Raw genomic sequence first — 18,488 nt, 5'->3', positions numbered from 1 at the left:
GGAAGTCTTGGACCAAAAACATAAATTTGGCAGGCACTGGCATATGGATAGTTTTAAAGTGTCGAGTGGGTAAGTTCACCAACTGAGTCAGAATAGATAGAGGGAAGAACGGTATCAAGGACTGGACCTTAGCTTTCCAGAGTTAGTAAATCAAGGAGAATAGGAACAGCTAGCAGAAGAGACTAAAAAGATACCCACCAGGTAGAGAGGCAAAAATTCAAGAGAGTGTAGTAGCATTCAAAACCAAGAAAAGAAAGCATTTTAAGAAGCGAAAGCTCCATGGTGTTACCTCCATGCTGAGGTAAGATGAGGACCATACATGGATCCCTGGATTTAGCAATGTGTTATTGGTGATCTATATAAGCAGTTTATGTGGAGTGGGATGGACAAAACTACATAGCCAAGGGGTAGGGCAAAGAACTAGGATAGGAACAGTCTAGATACACAGAATAAAAAAGTCTTTTAGATGGAAGAAATATAACTATGTACATATATTTATTAACAGGACAGAACAGTATGCATTCAAAGGGAGTGACTGAGTTAGGGAGAAAGCTGTAGCAGCAAAGGTTTTTCAGTAGGTAAAAAAGGATTGGGGTGCTGGGGCTATAGCTCAGTGGCAGAGCACTTGCCTAGCACGTGTGAGGCACTGGGTTCGATCCTCAGTACCACATTAAAATAAATAAATAAAGACATGTTTTCTGTCCTGGGAAATGTGACGTAAGTAGCCAGTGGCATTAAAGGCAGTCCCATCCCCACTTCTGAGCAAAGGTGGTAAACTTTAGGTGATCTTTTTGTTTAGTTTGGTTTTTGTTGTTTTGTCCTGTAGTGCTGGGAATAGAACCCAGGGCCTTGTACATGCTAGGAAAGTGCTCTGCCACTGAGCTGTATCCCCAGCCTCAGATGACCTTCTGCCCCACACCCCATATCTACAGATGAAAACCAGGGCCCCATGCATGCTAGGCAAGCTACAAACCCCAACCCCACCAGGTGATCTTCTTAAATGTGATTGTATTTTTCTCCACCTATGTTCTGCTTATACTGAAAGTGGTCTTCGTTTTCCACAGTTGACAACTGGATAGGAAGTCCAGTTTGGTTTGTAAGAAAACAAACCAAAAAAATTGTTTTCCTTTTAAACCATGACTAAATAAAAGTAAATTTCAAATCCATTCATGATCCAGCATCTTGCTTCCCTGTACAGGGATCAGAAACATGGAAAACAAATACAGTAATTTAGTAGGTGTCAAGTTTTGTTAGCATAATTGTTTTTTGGAGTTATATTTAAGAGTCTCTATAATTATGAACATATCTTGGGCATTTAGCTTTTTTTGCATTTAGCTTATAAATGCGTTATGGAAGTCTTTTAACTGTGAATTGTGTTTTGTCTGGCTTCTTTTCTTCTGGCAATGGGAATATCCTTCAGTCCTCCACTTTTAATTTGGAAACATCCTCTGGGCAAGGATAAAAATTGTAACACCAGCAGTTTGGGGGTCCAGACCAGCCAATATCCGTAGCCTCCACATTTAGGAACTAGAACCATCCTTTCCCCTGAATACAAAGGCTTCTGATATTCCTTGTGCAGATCCTAAAGTCCGGGTTCAAATCAGGTACAGCCCTGGATTTTGCCTAGACTGTGTACACAGTCCTTACCTCTAACTGCCAGCAGCTTTCCAGAACTCCTGTAGCATACTTCTCTCTATTTCTCTCTCTATTTCCCTCTCTATTTCTCTCTCTCTCTCGGTACCAGGGATTGAGCTCGGGGCACTTACCCACTGAGCCACATCCCCAGCCCTGTTTTGTATTTTAATTAGAGACAGGGTCTCATTGAGTTGCTTGGGGCCTCACTAAGTTGCTGAGACTGGCTTTGAACTCACAATCTTCCTGCCTCAGCCTCCTAAGCTGCTGGGATTACAGGTGTGTGCCACCATGCCTAGCTAGTACTTCTCTATCTTATGTTCAAGCCCCATTCATTCTAGATCCAGATGCTTTAGGCATTCCTGAGTGTAAAGAAAGAATAGTGGTTAAGAATATGGCCTTTGGAGGGCTGGGGTTTTGGCTCAGTGGTAGAGTGCTCACCTAGCACGTACAAGGCCCTGGGTTCGATCCTCAGCACCACATAAAAATAAATAAATATAATAAAGGTATTGTGTCCAACTACAACTAAAAAAATAAATATTAAAAAAATATGGCCTTTGGAGTCAGGCTTCTGGAGTTTAAATCCTGATTCTACCTCTTGTTGGTTACACAGGCTTGGAAAAATTAACTAACATATCTGGACTTAAGTTTCCACATCTATAAATGAAGATGTTAATAGTACTTACTTAAGATGGTAAGAGTTTTAGCATACTGCCTAGAAAGATAGTGAATACTCAGTGTTAGTTGTACTAGTAATAGTACTTGTCATTTTTATTTATATTATTATGCTCTAGAGTCAATCTAACTTTGCTCATAGAAAGCTCTATCATTCATCCACCCAAACTGAATAGAATCATTAAACATTTGGGGTTTGGGTAGACAGTAGAGGGATGGGACCTTGTCCAAAGACATATATACAAGTATACTGAAATAAGGATAAAATGGTGGGCCACCAAGAGTTTACTGTTTGGCATGAGAGAAGTGAATTTTTTTTAAAACAAAATCTTCACCACATAGGAAAGTATTAAGTAAGCAAGTACATCTGCTCAGTGACTATTAAAGATGGTATATTAGAGAGAAAAAAAATGAAACACTGAGGGAAAGTGCCTTATTATTATTATCAGTTTGAGGAGTTTATAGTCAGTACAAATTGTTCTTGTCCTATGACAATTATGGTCCCTCTTTCTGCATTTGGGGGGAGGCAGTACTGGGGGTTTAACCCAGGGGCAATTTACCACTTAGCTACATCCCTAGCCTTTTTTTATTTTTTATTTTGAGATAGGGTCTCACTAAGTTGCTTAGGGCCTCACTATGTTGTTGAGGCTTATCTTGAATTTTCAATCCTCCTGTCTCAGCCTCCCAAGTCACTGGGATTACAGGCACATGCCACTGCACCTAGCTATGGTCCCTGTCTTGTAGAAGCTCAGAGTATGTTAAGAGAGGCCAGACATAAACACAGAAGAAGTTACCTAACACTGCAGTGACATCTCCACAGACCTTTAGGCCCTTAAGGATGAGAGATCAGAAGGGCTGGTGGTCACTACAGGTGCTGGAATTTTAAGTATGCAGTGGCTGAAGTGAGTATTGTAAACTAGCATGGACCATTTATGGCATTGTTTTTGTAACCAAGTTTTGAGCAGATTGCTCTGACTCCATCCATTTCTCTGTTCATCCAAATAGACATTGTCCTGTGGCAGTACAAGAACTGCTGAGGACAGGGCTAAGATATGGCTCAGTTGGTAGAGTGCTTGCCTTGAATGCACAAGGCCCTGGGTTCAATCCCCAGCACCACAAAAAAAAAATAGAGGGCTGGGTTGTAGCTCAGTTGGTAGCGCATTTGCCTTGCATGTGTGAGGCCCTGGGTTCGATCCTCAGCATCACATAAAGACAAATAAATAAAATAAAGGTATTGTGTCTGTCTACAACTAAAAAAAATTTTAAAAAAATAGAACTGTTGAAGACATATGCACCAGGTGTTTGCTATTCCAGTCAGGTGTTATCTGCTCTTGAGGAAGACACAATGTTTAAAGAACAGCAGTTTTGGGGTTTTTTTCGCGGTGCTGTGACTCAAACCCAGAGCTTCACACATGATAGGCAAGTGCTCTACTAATGAGCTACATCCCCAGCCCAAAATATCTCTGTAAAAAGAAAATAATACATAAGTTAATGTCTTAATTCTTTAATCAGTTTCTGGTGTTCTTTTTTTTAAAGAATTTAACCATTATTTTATTTATTTGTTTGTTGTTTATTTGTTTTTATATGGTGTTGAAGATCGAACCCAGGGCCTTACCAGTCCCAGGCAAGCACTCTACCACTGAGCTACAACCCCAGCCCTCTGGTATTCTTTTTCAAGATTATTGTTCCAGCCACCCTATCTGGTCCCATTCCCACCCCACAGAAACTCTCCTCACAAATGTGGATGTGTAAATAAATAAATATTTTTAAATGGATGTATAAGGGTAGCATTTTTCCCCCTAATGAAAGATTTTCTTCTCAGTATTGGAGGTTAAAACAGGGCCTTGAGCATGCTAGGCAAGCTCTCTACCATTGAGATAGATCCCCAGCCCTAATGAAATTATTTTTCTAAGTCTGTTTACTTCTATGTCTTCTGAAGAATATATAGAAAATATTTCTTATTTTCCCCCTTTAGAAGTAAATAAACTACAATAAGATACTACTTCATACCCACTGGAGTGCCAATGATAAGAAAGGGTAACAATAATGGTTGGCAAAGATGTGGAAAAAATGGAACTCTTCTGTGTTGCTGGTGAAGTTGTGAAATGATGTGGCTGCTGTGAAAAAGTTTGACAATTTTTCAAAACAGTCAACAAAAGTGACCCCATAAACCAGTGATTCCATTTCTAAGTAGGTACCCATATTTTGAAATTTCCCCAAGACTGTCTTTAGAGTCATTAATTCACTAGAAGTACTCACAGAATGCGGAAAGCCATTATGTGCAGTTATGATTTGTTTTAGTGAAAGGAAACACAGATTTAGAATTAGCCAAAGAAAAAGGCACATAGGGCATGGTCTAGGACAGAACGGGAGTATAACTTCTATTGATACCCTTCCAGGGGAGCTGATCAGAGAGAGCTTATTTCTCCCAGAAACAATGTGTGATACACCAGGCTATTGTCAACCTGCAAAGCTCAGCCAATATCATTGGGGCTTGACCATGTAGACACAGCTGACCACCCACGTGGATGACCTCAGTTCCAGGTCCCTCTAGAGGTTAGGCTGATGCCACATGGCCCAAAGCCTGCACTGTAAATCATGCTGTTAGCATAGACTATCTGACTTGGCCCAACGCTGCCAGGTAATTAAAGACAGCTCTTGTCAGATAGGTCAGACATCCCAAAGGCTTCAAAGTTACCTCTCAGGGGCTGGAGGCAAAGGGCCAAACCTTTCTTTGGAGAAGGGTAATTCTTTACTGCACAATACTCATGAAAAATAAAAACATATAGTCATATAAAAACTTCTATATGAGTTTTCATAGCAGCATTGTTTTATAATAGCCAAAAGTGAAAAACACACAGATGTCTATCAACTAATGAATGGATTAATAAATGGGATATATCCTTACAATGGAATATATTTTGGCCATAAACAAGATTGAAGTGTTTGAGTTTTGTTTTGTTGTTGGTAATGGTAGTCGTACTGGGAATTGAACCCAAAATGTTTTAACACTGAGCTACATCCCTAGTTCTGTTTAATTTTTGAGACAGGGTCTCACTAAGTTGCTTGAGGCTGGCTTTGCATTTTCAATCCCCCTGACTTAGCCTCCTGAGTTGCTGGAATTACAGGTGTGTGCCACTGTGCCTGACAGAACTGAAATTCTAACATATGCTATGATACTGATGAACCTTAAAAACATGCCAAATGAAAGAAGCCAAACACAAATAGCTACATCTTGTATGATTCCACTTATATAAAAGGTCCAGAATGAACAAATCTATAGCAATAGAAAATTGATTAGTGATTTCTTGGGTTTTGGGTTGGGAACAGAGAATGACTACAAATGAGTACAAGATTTCTTTTTGGAGGTGATGAAGATGGAATTAGGTAGTGATGGTGGCTGTACAACCCTATGAATATACTGAAAACCATTGAAATGTTAATTTAAAATTGGTGAGTTTTGTAATGTGTAAGATGTCTCAGTAAACCTGGGGGGTTGTGTTATTTCAGTGAGTGGATGTGATAACCACACTGATATGCATATAGTAACATGTATAAAGATGTTTGTATGAGTGCTACTTGCTCAACACAATGAGAGCAGTTATATCAGTTAAAATATTTTTTAAAAAAAAATTAGGGCTGGGGTTGTAACTTGGTGGAAAGCTTGTGTAGCACATGAGAGGCACTGGGTTCGATCCTCAGCACCACATAAAAATAATAAATAAATAAAATAAAGGTATAAAAATTGAGGTGTTTCTAAAATTTTAAGAATAAACGTGGGTTTTAAGGGGCATAATAACACCTCCCCTCATCTTTAGTGGTTAGAGTAAAAATAAATGAAATACATGCAAAGGCATTTTGTTTAGTAGAATATGCCTTTATCTTTTCAGAAAAAAATATTGGACTGGAGATGTAGCTTAATGGTAGAGCATTTGCCTAGCATGCATGAGGCTTTAGGACTGATGCACACCACCATTAAAAAGTGTATTTTTGTGTGTGTCATGCTGAAAATTTAACTCAGGACCTTATGGGTGCCAGGCAAGCACTGTACCACTGAGCCACATTCCGAGCAAGAAATAAGTATTTGAGTGGTTCCAAAACCTAGTTGGCATTTCTTCTTTATCACCAAAGTATATAGACCTCCAGTTATAAATAGCACAGAATGACCTTTTCTTAAACAAGATGAATTTTATGTATGTATGTATGTGTATATATACGTATGTATGTACTGGGGATTAAACCCAGAGGTACTCTACCACTGAGCTATATCCCTAGCCCTTTTTATTTTTTATTTTGAGACAGGGTCTCACTAAGTTGCCCAGGCTGGCCTTGAACTTGCGATCCTCCTGCCTCAGCCTCCTGAGTCGCTGGGATAACAGGCGTGTGCCACCGCACCCAGTTTATGGCAGTTTCCTAAGAGACATTCCATTTTTCATATAAGTACCAAATTCTTATCTGTGTATTGTCTTTTATTTTGAGTAATCTATATTAATGTATCTACATTCTATAAGTTTGACCTGAGAGAGATAATCTCTTTTTAGCTTCTTATTGGTATTAGTAGTACTAGTAGTAGCAGTAGTAGTAGTAGTAGTAGTAGTAGTAGTAGTGTGTTTGTGAAGGGGATCTCATTATGTTGCTCAGGCTAGCCTCAAACTCACAATCCTCCTGCCTCAGCCTCCTAAGTGGATGGGACTTTTATTGTATGTTACAGGTTCATCCCCTTAAAAAGAAAATCATTTTGTTTTTTCTTCCCATATTTGTATCTGTTATTAAACAGCAAAAGAGCACTATGGCCAACACTTTTAATCTTTTGCTAATGAATGCCCTTTACTACTTGTTTTTGAAATGTCTGGCTAGTTTCTTAGCCAAATGATAATAAAAGGTACTCAGATAAAAGTATGTTCTGGGTTTTCATTATCCTCATTTTCATGAGGCTTGCCAAATCTGTGGAAATTTTAAGCATACAGATTTTAGTGTGATGTAGCAAAATTTTCTGATACAATTGGCCAAAGCTGGGGAGGGCTGTAGTAGGAGATTATGAGCTTTTTGTCAGTGAAAGAGTATAATATGTGACTAGATTATACTACTTATTTGGAAGGTGAAGGGGAGTGGGTTGAAGATCTAAAATCAAGTACTATAGAGGAAGTTCAAGCAATAATAAATGTGAGACTAGATTAGATGATGTTAGAATTATATTCCATCCCTGGAATTCTTTATCCTGTGAAATTAGCTTAAATGAGATCTTCCCCCAATAAAGCTTTGATGTTTGCCAGTATTCTCTTAGGTGTCTGAGGAGACCTGTCAGACTTTGCATTCTTTCTGTCTTTGTTCATATCCATGGTCATTCTCTGTTTAACAATTATCAAACCCCTGATACATAGAGCAGCGGGCCCTCCAGAGGTAGGCTTCCAAAAGCTTTGAGACTTAGAAAAATTCCCAATATTTCCTTAGAAATAATTCCTCTCTTGCTTTCCTCTCTTCTTCTACTTAAACATATAAGTGTACCCCTGTATTTTAAATCTTTGGAAGGAAAGCTGTAACATTGTAATCACAACATATAGCAATTGAATCTAAGGAAAGTACAAGAAATGCAGCTATCATGGACCAAATTATTTCTACTATGCCTCCTTTCTACTATTCACTGATGAATATTCAGTGTATACTCCACAGTAATGTTTAAAAATGTTGTAAATCTATGAATGAATGGCAGAATATTATAAACACATTCAGAATGTCTATAACCACACTTTTTAATAGAGCTTTCTGATGGAATTGTTTTATATCTGTGCTGTCTCATATGGTTGGAATGTGGCTAGTATAACTAAGGAGCTACACTTTTCATTATATATAATTTTAATTAAAATTTTTGTGGTGCTGAGGATTGAGCCCAGGGCCTTGCATGTGCTAGGCAAGTGCTTTACCACTGGACTACATTCCTAGCCCAATTTTAATTAACTTAAGATTTAAATAGACATTCATGACTAGTTGACTACTATGTTGGACAGCTCAATTCTACAATAATAATTTCTAGAAGTTGGGTTACTCAGATATTATAATTTCTATGACCTTTTAAAATATTTGTTTTTATTATTATTATTTGTAGTTCTAGGGTTCAAACCCAGGGCCTCCTGCACATTAGGCAACTGCTCTACCACTGAGCCACACCCCCCCCCACAACCTTTATAGAACCAATGGATGTTCTGGCAATAATATTGACTTTGTTTTTATTTTCATTTGTTCAAAAGCATTTTCTGATCAACTGATTATTCAGTAATTGATAATGATTTCCAAAATTAATGACACAGCTTCTGTCTTTAGGATCTATGGCTAGAGAACTTACAGTGTGAAAATTACTGCTATAAAAGGATATATAGGGTGTTATGGGAGACCCAGAGAAGAGACCTCATAAGTGTTTCTATAAGTTGCTTAAAGGCTTCTCAGAAAAACTGAAGGTTTAGCTAGGTGTGGTGGCACAGACTTGTACTATAATCCCAGCTACTTGGGAGGCTGAAGCAGAAGGATCACAAGTTCAAAGCCAGCCTGAGAGACCCTGTCTCAAAATAAAAATAAAAACGGTTCAAGGATGTAGCTCAGTGGTAGAGCACTTACCTAGCAAGAAGCTAGGTCCAATCCCCAGTAGCTGAAGAAGAAGAAGAAGAAGAAAAAAAGCTGAGCACAGTAGCACACTCCTATAATCCCAGTGACTTGGGAGGCTAAGGCAGAAGGATTGCCAGTTGGAGGCCAGCCCCAGCAATGTAAAGAGGCCCTAATCAACTTAGTGGGAACCTGTCTCAAAAAAGTAAAAAGGGATTGGGATGTAGCTTATTGGTAAAGTGCCCCTGGGTTAAATCCCCAGTACCAAAAACAAGAAAAGATAACTGAAGGCTTGAATACTTAAGCTAAAACCTTAAAGGGAGAGTTAAACAATTCTGATTTGGTGTATTCTGTAGGAGCAAATTTTCTAGGTTACTTCTAAAGCATCTATCATGGTCAGTTTAGGAACAGTCTTCCCCATAGCTCCCTATCTTTACTTTGCTTCCTAAAAGCTCTCAGTTTAGGCCAAGAGACTCAGTGATCTCCCTTTCGCACTTACCCTGATGCTTTAACACATCCTTTCTTCCTATAGTGCTCCGTGAAAAGCTGCATCACTGCCTTCCATGTCACCTGTGCCTTTGAGCACGGCCTAGAGATGAAGACCATCCTAGATGAGGGGGACGAAGTTAAGTTCAAGTCATACTGCCTCAAGCATAGCCAAAACAGGCAGAAACTTGGGGAAGTCGAGTACCCCTACCACAGAGCTGCTGAGCAGAGCCAGGCCAAAAGTGAGAAAACCAGCCTGCGGGCACAGAAGCTTCGGGCGCTGGAAGAGGAGTTCTATACTTTGGTACAAGTGGAAGATGTGGCTGCCGAGCTTGGGATGCCCATATTAACCGTGGACTTTATCTATAACTACTGGAAACTGAAACGCAAAAGCAACTTCAATAAGCCATTATTTCCTCCGAAAGAAGAAGAAGAAAATGGCCTAGTACAGCCAAAAGAGGAAAGCATTCACACTCGCATGAGAATGTTCATGCACCTGCGGCAGGACCTAGAGAGGGTAAGTTTTCCACCTCTGATTAGTGTGCAAATCTCAGTTCTGCATAGAGATGGAGGTCCCTCTTCTAGTTTAAAGATGGCCAGCTCAGTATGGTGTAGTCTTCTGCATGTCCTTTATTTTCTGATTTTACTATGGCCCCAGATGTTGGGCTCTGTTTAAATTTTGACAGGCACATTCAAGGGATTAGAGAGGCCTCAACACATATGCTCAGTGAATTTGAAATTTGAAATAAATTCTCATTTTGTTTACTTTTTATTCACTGTGGAGCCTAAACTGGCTCAGCTATACTTTACTGACACATTTATGAGACTTCAGGCCAGAAAAAAAGTGAATTTTGTTCAGGAAAACTCTAGATCAGGGTTTCTAAAGCTTGGCACTCTTTTTTAAAAATATTTTTTAGTTATTAATGGACTTTATTTATTTATATGTGGTGCTGAGGATCAAACCCAGTGCCTCACCATGCTAGGCAAGTGCTCTACCACTGAGCCACAACCCCAGCCCCCAAACTTTGCACTCTTGATATTTTGGTTTTTTGTTGGGATGGTGGTAGGTTTTTTTGTTTTGTTTTGTTTTGTTTGTTTGTTTTTATGGTACTGAGGATTGAACCCACTTTACCACTGAGCTACATCCCAACCCTTTTTATTTCATTTTATTTTTTAATTTTGAGATAGAGTCTCACAAAGTTGTTGAGGCTGACCTAGAACTTGCAATCCTCCTGCCTCAGCCTCCTGGGATTACAGGCATGTGCCCTCATGCCCCATCTCATCACTATTAACATTTTGGGCTGGATAGTTGTTTGTTGTAGCAGGCTTCCCTTTGTTTTAGGGAAGATTTTGTTTTCTTTGTTTTGGTGATGGGGATTGGGATCAGGGGTGCTCTGCCACTGACCTATATCCCCAGCCCTTTTTTTTATTTTTCATTTTGAGATAATTTCACTAAATTCCTTAGGGCCTCACTAAGTGACTGGGGCTGACCATGAACTTGGAATCTTCCTGCCTCAGCCTCCTGAATCGCTGGGATTACATTTGTGCACTACTGTGCCCAGCATAGGCATTAAGATATGTACCATTATCACTGGCCTCTACCCAGTAGATACCAGTAGCACTGCTCATACACATCTAGTTGTGACAACCAAAAATGTCTCCAAATTACCATGTTTCTTCTGGGAGTCAAAATTGCCCCTGGTTGAGAGCCCCTCTACCAGATAATTTAACTCATGATAATTTTATCAGGTATCTTCTAAATTAGGTGCTTTAGGGGTTCGGAGAAAGGTTAAGTACTATGTTTACCCTAGAGAATTTTATAATTGAATATAATTATAGAAATGGCTTGATTTCCCCCCTCTGATACCAAAATTTGAAAAGAAACTATTAGATTTGACTCACTTTAAAACTTAAGAGACATGTATATAGCACCTACCATTAGTACTATTATTACCAACACTGTTCTAAGAATTTTATAAATATTAATTCATATAATTCTAACATGCTTATGGGAAAAAATCTATTATTATCATTCCTATTTGTATGTGAATAAATTGAGGCCCAGAAAGTTTGGGTAACTTGCCCAAGTGAGGAGTATGAGACAGTGAGAATTTTACCTTTGTGGCTATGGAAACTTGGCTAAGTTGAAAATGTGGACCAAAAAAAGCCATTTCCAGTCTTCCAAGCATACCTTTCACCTTGCTGGTCCAGCACTTGGTAGAAAATTGTAGTGGAGCCAGCACTGCCATCCTTTGTATTCAGGGACCTAAAGGGAAAGCTGAATTGTTAAACCATCTTCCCAGCTTTGATATGTACATAAATATCAAGCCCATGACACTGCAGGAAGAGTAGATTTCAGAAGGTGCTTTGCTTATGCTGCTGATTGATATGGGAATCACGCTACTAAACTTGACCCTATTGTGTGAATTCCTGGGGAGTGGCTGTTAGCCTTTGGCTCTTGGGTCCTATCTTTGCTCCTTACTCCCACCCCCACCTGACCTTAGTAGTCTTCATTTTCACTAAACAATTTCATTTGCTGGGTTTGCTTAATGTGATAAACAACTCTAAATGCTGGGAATTTGGCTTTCAGGTCCGAAATCTGTGCTACATGATAAGCAGGCGAGAGAAGCTGAAACTGTCACACAACAAAATACAAGAACAGATCTTCGGTTTGCAAGTCCAGCTTGTTAACCAAGAAATTGCTGCAGGTAATTAGTATATTAAATTATCCTGGCAAATATACAGATTCTGTTACATCCTATTTTATTCTAATTTAAACTTTATGCCAGTTTTTCCACTTAAAAGATCTTTTAAAATTCTTGTCAGATATCTCATTTGCTTCAGTCCAGTCCTGATATTAACATGACTCATTTCCCTGTCAGCTCATGAAGCAAGCAATTCCAGGGTAGGGTTGGGGGGAAGTCTCTGGCAGATCATCTAGATCCAAGACAGGCATTTGAAGCCATTGGGTGTAGCCATGAAATTATCCTGTGATTATCAAATTCATTTAGAAATTGATAGGATTGAATCCATTTCTAGAAAACATTTAATTCCAGGGTTACTTTATAGTGCTCTATTAAAACAAATCCTTAGCTAGAAATTAAGAGATCTTGTTTTCATTTATTAAAAAATATTGAGCACCTATTAGGTCTAGGAACTGATCTAGAAGAAAAGCAGTCAGCAAGATAGAATCCCTTTCAGCTGGGTACACATCCCACTTGGTGAGATACAGGTGAGCATAATTACAGTGCCCAAAACATGGGAATTTGGCTGAAATGATGACAGTCATATTCAGTGAAATCTATTAACCTCCCTTCACCTTATTTAAAACAGAGTTAGGTGGCAGAGCCTGAGCAACTATGGGTCACTGGGCAGGATAAGCAGAATTAGCTACTGCCAAGGCAAGCCATAAACCAAGAGAATCACTCAGAAATGAGGTGTCAAGTAGGCATCAGAGGCTCTGGGGTATTGCTGAGTATTACTGGGTCACAGAATTGTGTAGCAGGAGACAGCAAGGCTACTCAGCCACAGGGCAGCATGACTGGCAAGACAAGAACCAAAACACAATAGGAAAGAGCCCCTGCATGCCAAGGAGATTGGCCCCAGCCACAAGGCTTCTGATTATAGGAATCAACCTCATTGTGGCTTGCAGCATCAACAGGTGTCAGGCCCTAGAAGGGATGGGAGCTGTGGCTATTCAACCTAGACCCTTGGAAAATACATGCTGCCCATTGGGGCACCCAAGAGCTGTCCTCTCCGTATCTCATGAGGATGACTGTGGGTAAAGGTTAAATCCATATGCAAATAGGAATTGTTTGGTAGTGTTCTTTTTTATTTAAGAACACTCAAAATAATAGAGGAAGACCAGTTCTAACTGCAATCATAGGGTGACTTAATCAGGTAACTGACTACCAAAACTCCCCAGGCCATGCCTATAACCAGTCAGTGGCAGAAATATTGTGATTCTTTCCTGCTGACCTTATCTATACTACACAACCTCCCCATATCTCCATAATGTTCATTCATACTTAGGAAATTATTCCAGGTTAAAGACATAAAATTTGCAGGAACCACCATGACTTCTAATGTCAGGCTGAAATATATATTTATTCTTCACACACCAAAATCTGTACTAGACTTCTGAGGATTTGTAGTTGACTTGCTTTAGGAGGACCAGGAGAGAAGGGAGGAAAGCATTTGAAATGTCTATCTGAGGTACATCCTAAGTACTGTGCATGCACACACAGGGAAAGCCTGTTCCTAGTCATTGCTAGTGACATTCTTCTCAGAAATAAAAGGGGCAGAGATGAGGATGTAGGAGGCAGTACACTAGTCTTTGTGATAATTTTACAGATTGGGAAAACAAAGGTGAAAATGTTGGGAGCCACGAAACAGTAGCATTTCTGAGCCTTTCATCTGTAGCATTCTGGATCCCATCTTCTAGTTCAGCTCACGTTAGCTGCTACACAATGATGTTCTTACATATCAAAGACAATTGCTCATTAGACCTGTGGAAGAATGGGTAGGTGAACTTATTCTACCATAAGCCTGTATGTTGTTTATTTAAATCAGATGCTAAAATGAATCTTTCTTTTTAATCTCAGGACTTCCTTTGACAAATGCACTAGAAAACTCATTGTTTTACCCACCACCAAGAATTACCTTAAAGTTAAAAATGCCCAGATCAACCCTGGAAGACTGCAAAAACAGCTCCACAGAGGCTGATCACCGACCCTGCTCTCCTGGCAGTGGCTCCCCCGTTCACAGTAAAAAGAGCATGCAGGTGCCTCAGGAGCCACTAGAAATGAAAGTGAAATCCTATCCAAGACATCCACTAGAGAGCAAGAGTAACTGTTTGCTGGCCAGTCTCAGCCATTCTCGGAGTGAAGCAAAAGATTCCAGTCCTGCTTGGAGAGCTCCCTCTGCAGAGTTCTATCATGGGCAGTCACTAGGGAAACCTCTGGCCCTTCAGGCAGCCCTTCATGAACAGTCTTCAGTTGGGAATGGGAAAAGTCAGACTAACTCTAAGTTTGCCAAATCCAATGGTGTAGAGGGTGGCAAGTCTGGGAATGTCACCCAAAAAGATAGCTCAAGTGAGGAGTCCATGCTTAGCTCCCACTTGGCCAGTCAGGGTAGCATTAGAAAGTCCACTATGGAACACTTTGGCAGGTCCTTTAAAGAGGCCACCAATAGATGGGTGAGGACCACTGAAGATCTCCAATGTTGTGTGAAGCCAACCAAGAATGTGAGCCCAAAGGAGCAGTTTTGGGGTAGGCAGCTTCTCAGGCGATCTGCAGGGAGAGCTTCATATCAGGAAAATGATGGATATTGCCCAGATCTAGAGCTTAGTGATTCTGAAGCAGAAAGTGATGGAAATAAAGAAAAGGCCAGGGTAAGAAGAGATAGTTCAGACAGGGAAAATCCTCCCCATGATTCTAGACGGGATAGCCATGGTAAAAGCAAGGCACATCCTCTCTCCCATAGTTCAATGCAAAGGTGATGAGAAACTATCAAATTTAACCCAAACATTGCCTTTGCCCCATATTTGGGGGGAAATCCATACACCAAAAGGGTTCTAGCATAATATTAGGAGGAATTGCAGGGAAAATTTAAGAATTTTTTCCACAACAAATTGACTTGCAGTTTTGGAAAAGGTTTCAACTCTAGTTTATACAAGCACATTACAAGAATTTCAGGTTGTCCAGAGGTTTGTTTGTTAGAAGCTATTGGGAACAGTGGGTCCAGAGTATTTGCTCAGTAAATACTTGAGGGCAGCTTTCCAGATACATTAACATGTTGATGAGTCTATATACTAAGTCTTTGCATTGTTAATGGATTTTCAAGAGACCATGATTATCAGACACTAAAACTACTTATCTTTCCAAACTACAGCATGTGAGTTTCAGAGCTCCTGCCTGTAGAAAGTTTCTAACTCTGCTAATGTCTCTAAACCCTCTTCAGGGGAGAGACCAGGAAACCAACATTCTCAGATACTGTCAGACTCACTACCCTCTTCCTTTGCTTTGTGCAAGGTTGAGTTCTTTTCACAGTATCATAACTTACTGAGTCGATTCTCCTAATGCTTACAAATGTCCAGTGCCTGTTCCTAGACGTGCTTGTTGGGGACGCACTTATAACTCTCTTCACCCAGCTAACAAGCATAAAAAAACCTAACTTGTGGATAGTGTTTACAAAAGTACAGAAGTACTACTTCCAAGAAAAAAAATGCTCTGATTCTCTCTGTTTAGGCATTTGTGAAGGATCCCAGAGCCTTTCCCAAAGTGAGACCATTTCTGGGATATTTGTACCAGGTCAGGGTTTTGTGTTGTTGTTTTCAAATAAGTTTGACTAAAATAAGTTTGGCTGACAGTTTTTGTATACCTGCTTTAATGTTTATAAAAATTTTTATTGAGGTATAATTAAAATATAATAAAATGCACAGAGGTTAAGTATTCTTACCTGCTTTAATTTTGAAACAGATTTTTATTGTCAACAGAATTTGAAAGCATGTGTTTAACACATGGATATAATTTAGCTTTGTATCAATTTTGAATCCAAGACAATTTTCCAAACAAAAAGGCTGGAGTTGTTTTTTCAGAAGTTGCTTCTACCCTGTTCCCAAACTCAGCCTTGATTAATTTCTGGAGGAAGAGAATAGTTACATTTTGGGAGGAGGGGATAAAACATGTCTGCTTCCCATTTAAGAAAGGGGGAAGATGCCATTTTTAAAATGTGAAGCAGACTAATTCTCAGCTCTCTTTTCTTCTTAGCCTTAAATTGATATTCTCTTTCTTCTAGTTTGGGAAAGTATAGTGGGAAGTTTCAGACAAAAGTGGCCATTTTCAATTTTTAAAGTTTCTTACTGGTGAAACAGTCCAGCTGCAGTAGGTGCCAGTCAGTGGAGGCAGGGGCCCTCTCTCCATCAATATGGAAGACTCAGCAGTTTTCCTTTCCCCCACTTTTGTTCTTAAAGCCTTATTAATTGGTTCCTCTGCCTTTTGTTTTCGCTTTTTCTGAAAACTTCTGTATTTTGCCTCTCCTTTGCCTACATCTTCTAAATGTTTCTTTTGTGCCTATGTACATGTGTGAACATGCCATAACATATGTGGTAGGTGTCCTATATTTTGTTTGAATGGAAAAATGAGGAAGAGAATTTCCCTTATTCATGCACTGGGCTTCTGTGCTTTTTCTTTGAGTTCTCCTGGGGTAGACATTAATTTGACACTTTCATGGTAACAAAATTATAATAGAGCTGTGTTGTAAACTCCTTATGTTAGAGGCCTGTGTCCTTTCCTTCCTTTCCATTCTGAGTGAGTGGAAGGAAAAGCAAACATCAAAATAGTGCTTCAGCCAAATTCCATATGTAATGCCATAGGGAGAGTATGGAGTAAAATATCATTCCAGTCAGGGAAATAATAATGGTAATATTTTTACAGGATTTTCCTAGGTAAATGAAGGAGCCTTCAGTTGTATACATTTCAATTGCCCCAAAATGCATTTGCTACATTTTGTTGTTGTTTCAAGTATTACCTCTTAACCTTTGTTAATTTTTTCATTTTGTCTTATATAGTCCAGTTTTCAAGATAAACTCAGTCTTTTTTCAAATGTCACCTTTTTACCAATACTTTTTCATTAAATTATGAAAACTGTTAACTACTGTCTGTGTGGTAATTTTTTATTTTGACATATTGGTTTTAGAATATCTTACCTGTGTTTCTTTTATATTTAAAAAATCATATTCACTAAACGAAAACAAACAGATGGTTGGGGATAGGGAGGAAGAGGAGGAGAGACTGGATGTTTAGAAGCACAGATTCATGTCAATACTCTTTGGAGCCAAAGAGAACTCTGGGTATTTGGACATGACCCAGAAACCATTTTATCAGGCTGGTAAGATAAAAACCTTAGAATCACCATTAAAGATCACCAGGGAGGGCTGGGGTTGTGGCTCAGAGGTAGAGCACTCGCTTTGCACATGTGAGGCCCTGGGTTCAATCCTCAGCACCACATAAAAACAAATAAATAAAATAAAGGTATTGTGTCCAACTACAACTAAAAAATTAAATATTAAAAAAAATCACCAGGGAAATGGATCCTCTCTAAAGTGATGAGGTTCAGAAGGCTTAGTAAACTGAGCATCACTTACATATATGTATTTTACAATATTCATTCTATTTGGGTCCTGAGAATATTAATGCCATACTGGTTATGTGGTGTCATGAGGGGACTTTGAGTGGATCATAAACATTTTCATGATATTTGAAAAACATACTTGCTGAAGGTCATTGGGAAAATTGTTAGTGCTGATATGCAAAAGGTAAGGTTGTTCTCGTTCTCCCCTCTCCCCACTTCTTCCCTCCCTCCCTCTCCCCCTCTCTCCCTCCTCCTCCATCCTCCCTCTCTCCTTCCCTCCATCCCCCTATCACATATTTCTTAGTGGTTGACTGTTTTGTTCTGGTAAATTGTTCTAGAGAACTGAAACTACAAATACAGTCTTTTATAGTCAACAAAAGCTGTTGGGTTTATATACTAATGAATCTTCTATTTGGTATTAAAGAAACATTAAGTTTATAGAATAAACCAGAGAATTCACTGACCTGGGTTCTTTTCCCCTCCAGGACTTTAAATTTCTCAGCATGTTTGTTGCTGCTTTTTCCTCAGGGCTAGGGATTGAACTAAGGGCCTTGCACAAGCTAGGTAAGCTTCTACCACTGAGTTATACCCCCAGCCCCTTACAGGCTTTTAAGAATTGAGGGGAAATTGGTAGGAGTAAAAACTTATTCACTGCTGAATAAACTTTTATGTGATATTTTTTTAAATGTATCTTAAAACAGGGGCTGGGGATGTGGCTCAAGCGGTAGTGTGCTCTCCTGGCATGCGTGCGGTCTGGGTTCGATCCTCAGCACCACATACAAACAAAGATGTTGTGTCCGCCGAAAGCTAAAAAATAAATTTTAAAATTCTCTGTCTCTCTCTTAAAAAATGTATCTTAAAACACATTAGATTTTCACAACTTCAACTCCTATTTTTTAGTTTTATGGAAAGTAGTAATTGTGTCCCTAATTCATTTTGAGTTTTTTTCTACACCACATTTTTATTGG

The 18,488-nt window shown here is 39.3% G+C and overlaps 1 protein-coding gene across 11 annotated transcripts in view; it reads left to right on the top strand.

Annotated features, from left to right (window-relative positions):
• Jade3 (jade family PHD finger 3) overlaps nt 1–17,040 on the top strand; it is a 151,988-nt gene extending 134,948 nt beyond the window's left edge. For all 11 annotated transcript variants that reach the window (XM_046420190.2, XM_046420187.2, XM_046420189.2 and 8 more), the window contains 3 exons: nt 9,434–9,904; nt 11,978–12,095; nt 13,992–17,040. In XM_046420190.2, the coding sequence (XP_046276146.1) occupies nt 9,434–9,904; nt 11,978–12,095; nt 13,992–14,887 (1,485 nt within the window). In that variant the 3' untranslated portion in view covers nt 14,888–17,040. The remainder of the gene's footprint in view (nt 1–9,433; nt 9,905–11,977; nt 12,096–13,991) is intronic.
• The last annotated feature ends 1,448 nt before the right edge of the window (nt 17,041–18,488 follow it).

This window comes from Marmota monax, unplaced genomic scaffold (assembly GCF_021218885.2).
Source record: "Marmota monax isolate L192 unplaced genomic scaffold, Marmota_monax_Labrador192_F-V1.1 WCK01_AAM20220418_F8-fsc00225, whole genome shotgun sequence".
Taxonomy (NCBI): Eukaryota; Metazoa; Chordata; class Mammalia; order Rodentia; family Sciuridae; genus Marmota; species Marmota monax.
This window is presented reverse-complemented; position numbering and strand designations above follow the sequence as displayed.